This window comes from Silene latifolia, chromosome 3 (genome assembly GCF_048544455.1).
Source record: "Silene latifolia isolate original U9 population chromosome 3, ASM4854445v1, whole genome shotgun sequence".
Lineage (NCBI taxonomy): Eukaryota > Viridiplantae > Streptophyta > Magnoliopsida > Caryophyllales > Caryophyllaceae > Silene > Silene latifolia.
In genome coordinates this window covers 12,182,729-12,185,866 of record NC_133528.1, presented here as the reverse complement: position 1 = coordinate 12,185,866, position 3,138 = coordinate 12,182,729, and the positions used below count along the sequence as shown (strand labels likewise).

The 3,138-nt window shown below is 37.1% G+C and overlaps 1 protein-coding gene across 1 annotated transcript; it reads left to right on the top strand.

Annotated features, from left to right (window-relative positions):
* The first annotated feature begins 270 nt into the window (after nt 1-270).
* LOC141647221 (small ribosomal subunit protein eS1) lies at nt 271-3,138 on the top strand. The gene is made up of 7 exons (XM_074455333.1): nt 271-429; nt 519-566; nt 745-850; nt 1,511-1,648; nt 2,138-2,323; nt 2,461-2,661; nt 2,783-3,138. The coding sequence occupies exons 1-7, from the start codon at nt 419-421 to the stop codon at nt 2,888-2,890; spliced, it is 798 nt and encodes a 265-aa protein (XP_074311434.1). The 5' UTR covers nt 271-418; the 3' UTR covers nt 2,891-3,138.

Sequence of the window (3,138 nt, the reverse complement as noted above, 5' to 3'; positions counted from 1 at the left end):
ATTCGAATGTCTCAATAGAGTTATAAGTTTGAAACCCATCTACAATAGGTGAGTCAGCTATACGACACAAAATGATATTGAAATCAAGACTTTCGTACCTATAGGTTCGAATGTTTTGGTAGAGCAATTCCAAGTTAAGTCGGGTTAATTTGAGTTATCGAGTTATTTTCGAGTCCCGGGTTTACCACACTTACACTTCTCAATAACATTAAAATGAAGCCCAATGTTCATTGAGGCCAATAACGGCCACAAATACCCAATCCCTAAACCACAACAAAAGCCCTATATCAATAGCCGTATATAACAAACCTCACAAACTTAGGGTTTCACTTCATCACTCTACCATTTCCTCCATCTTTTATAGCAGCCAACTGAGGCAAAATCGCAAACAATCACAGTTTAATCCTATTCATCAACCATGGCCGTCGGGTAATCCCTCTTCTCTCTCCTCAAACCCTAATTTTATCAATTCTAGTTAGTTTTGATTGTTAATTGTATCCATTTATTATGTAACGCAGGAAAAATAAGAGGATTTCCAAGGGAAAGAAAGGTGGAAAGAAGAAGACGTAAGTTTGTTTACATTAAACCACATTTTTATTTTGGTTGTACACTCTTTGTTCCGATCATTTGTTGTGTTTTTGTGATGGGTATTTTAATCAAAGGTAAACAAATGATTGACACGGACGGAGGGAGTGTAAATTGTTTGATTGTGTTTTTGATTAAATTTTGATTATGATGGTGTAGTGTGGATCCGTATTCAAAGAAGGATTGGTATGATATCAAGGCACCATCAATCTTCAATACTAAAAATGTTGGCAAGACTCTTGTTTCTCGTACTCAGGGTACCAAGGTTTGTGTCTTTTTAATATACCCTCTTCGTCCCAATTAATTGTTTACTTTTTTTTTCGGTCAGGGGTATTTTAATCGAGGATAAACAAATGAATGAGATGGAGCGAGTATTTTTTTTGTTTCAATGGCGTGTTGTATCAATGTATTTGTTTGGATTTGGGTGAATCTTGTATGATAAGTGGATCGTGTTTTCATCATTGATAAATAGATATAGCCATGAAAAATAGCCATGATTTTTAGTTAGGCTCATTTGTTCTGAAAGTCGAGGGCGAACACATAATGCACAAGGTTGGTTACAAAATTTAAAATATTCCTACAAATTTCAAAATAGTGTCCGGGGGTGGCTGGCTTCTAGGCCCATTAGTTCTGCCAGTGATAGTTATTGAATGTGAATGAAAATGATTTGATATCGTGTTGACTGTCGATATTTGGGTGCATGACATTGATGGATTTCTGTCTGTCTGTCAAGATTACAATCCTGAATATATGGTGTATTTGCTCTTTGTGGTTGTGGAATTGAGTTGTATTTCAGTCTTAATTAGATGGTGTTAAAATGGATTTGTTCTGCAATAGATAGTGGACATGGAAACATGATTATGTAACTTAAGTTAGTATGGAGTAAATAATATGTATCTAAGATTGGCTTTAATGCAATGTGCAGATTGCTTCTGAGGGTTTGAAGCACAGAGTGTTTGAGGTCTCATTGGCTGATCTTCAAGGCGATGAGGATCAATGCTTCAGGAAGATCCGACTTAGGGCTGAGGATGTTCAGGGCCGTAATGTGCTCACCAACTTCTGGGTATGTACTCTTTTCTGCGAGCACGATCTTTGTTTTCTTTCAGTTTGACAAGTGAAGATCAGTATGATTTATGCTCAAGGTACTGTAAGAGTCTAAGACACTACTGAAATGTTTCAATGTGCTTTAGTTTTGCCTTCCGTGTACATAGCTCCAATAGATGCACAAATGCTTTCAATTTTACTCCTGTTATGCTGCTCTTCCCTTTTATTCATTATTTGGATCTTTTGTTATGTTTACAGCCTTTCTTTTGAAAAATTATGGCTGCAAAGAGTATAGTATTGAACTGTTACACTGTGTGTGCAAGTAGTATATACTTTATTTTCCTTTCTGTATCTTGCGGCCTTGTACCTTTTAAATCTTGAGAAAACTTGTGGTTGCAAAGAGAACTGGACTGTAACACTGTGTGCTTGTAGTATTGTACTTTATGCTTCCTGAATGTTGCCGCCTTGCCCCTTTTTAAATCAAAAGTTGTTTCTTTGTCAATTGTAGGGTATGGATTTTACCACTGACAAGCTCAGGTCATTGGTTCGCAAATGGCAAACTCTTATTGAGGCTCATGTCGATGTCAAGACAACTGATAACTACACCTTGAGGTTGTTCTGCATTGCCTTTACCAAGAGACGTCCTAACCAAGTGAAGAGGACCACCTATGCTCAGTCTAGCCAGATCCGTCAGGTTAGCAATATTTTCGAACACGATATTTTCTTAGAAATAATCTGTTTTGGTTTAAAAGGAAATTACAAGGCCACTTTGCACATTTTTCAATCATGTAAGCTAGCTAACATGTTCATTATCATTGGTGTTTTGCACAGATCCGTCGTAAGATGAGCGAGATTATGGTGAACCAGGCCAGTTCTTGTGACCTTAAAGAGTTGGTTAAAAAGTTCATTCCCGAGTCTATTGGGAAGGAAATTGAGAAGGCTACAACCGGTATCTACCCACTACAAAATGTGTACATTAGGAAGGCTAAGATCTTGAAGGCTCCCAAGTTTGATTTAGGCAAATTGATGGAGGTACTATGCTAACGACCTTTTATATTTCATTTATCTACCAGAATACCAGATCTATCAGTTTCTCTGATCCCTTATTCACTCGTCATTAAAAATAATGATCTGATTTTTCTTATTATTGTAGGTTCACGACAATCTCACAGAGGATGTTGGTACGAAGGTGGAGAGACCCGCTGATGAGACAATGGTCGAGGGAGAAGCTGCCGAAATTGTTGGTGCTGCTCCTGCTTAAGACAGTTTACCAATTACTGATGAGCTTCATCTGTAGTGTTTAGCACACTTTTGCTTGAATTTTCCGATGAGATAGCAGCTATGTTAAACTGATACTCTACCGTTCTTGTTTCGTTTGCTGGAGTTGTAAGAAAGATGATTTTGTTGCGAAAGTTCTCTTTTTTTGATTTTCAACTTTATTGTCATCAAATCTTTTATTAGTTGTAAGAATGATGATTTTGATGAGAATTGTTATTTTTTTCCCCCTCC

Coding starts and splice junctions, on each gene's coding strand:
- LOC141647221 (XM_074455333.1), top strand. Junction 567..744: donor AAAGGTGGAAAGAAGAAGAC/GTAAGTTTGTTT, acceptor ATGATGGTGTAG/TGTGGATCCGTATTCAAAGA. Junction 2,324..2,460: donor AGTCTAGCCAGATCCGTCAG/GTTAGCAATATT, acceptor TGTTTTGCACAG/ATCCGTCGTAAGATGAGCGA.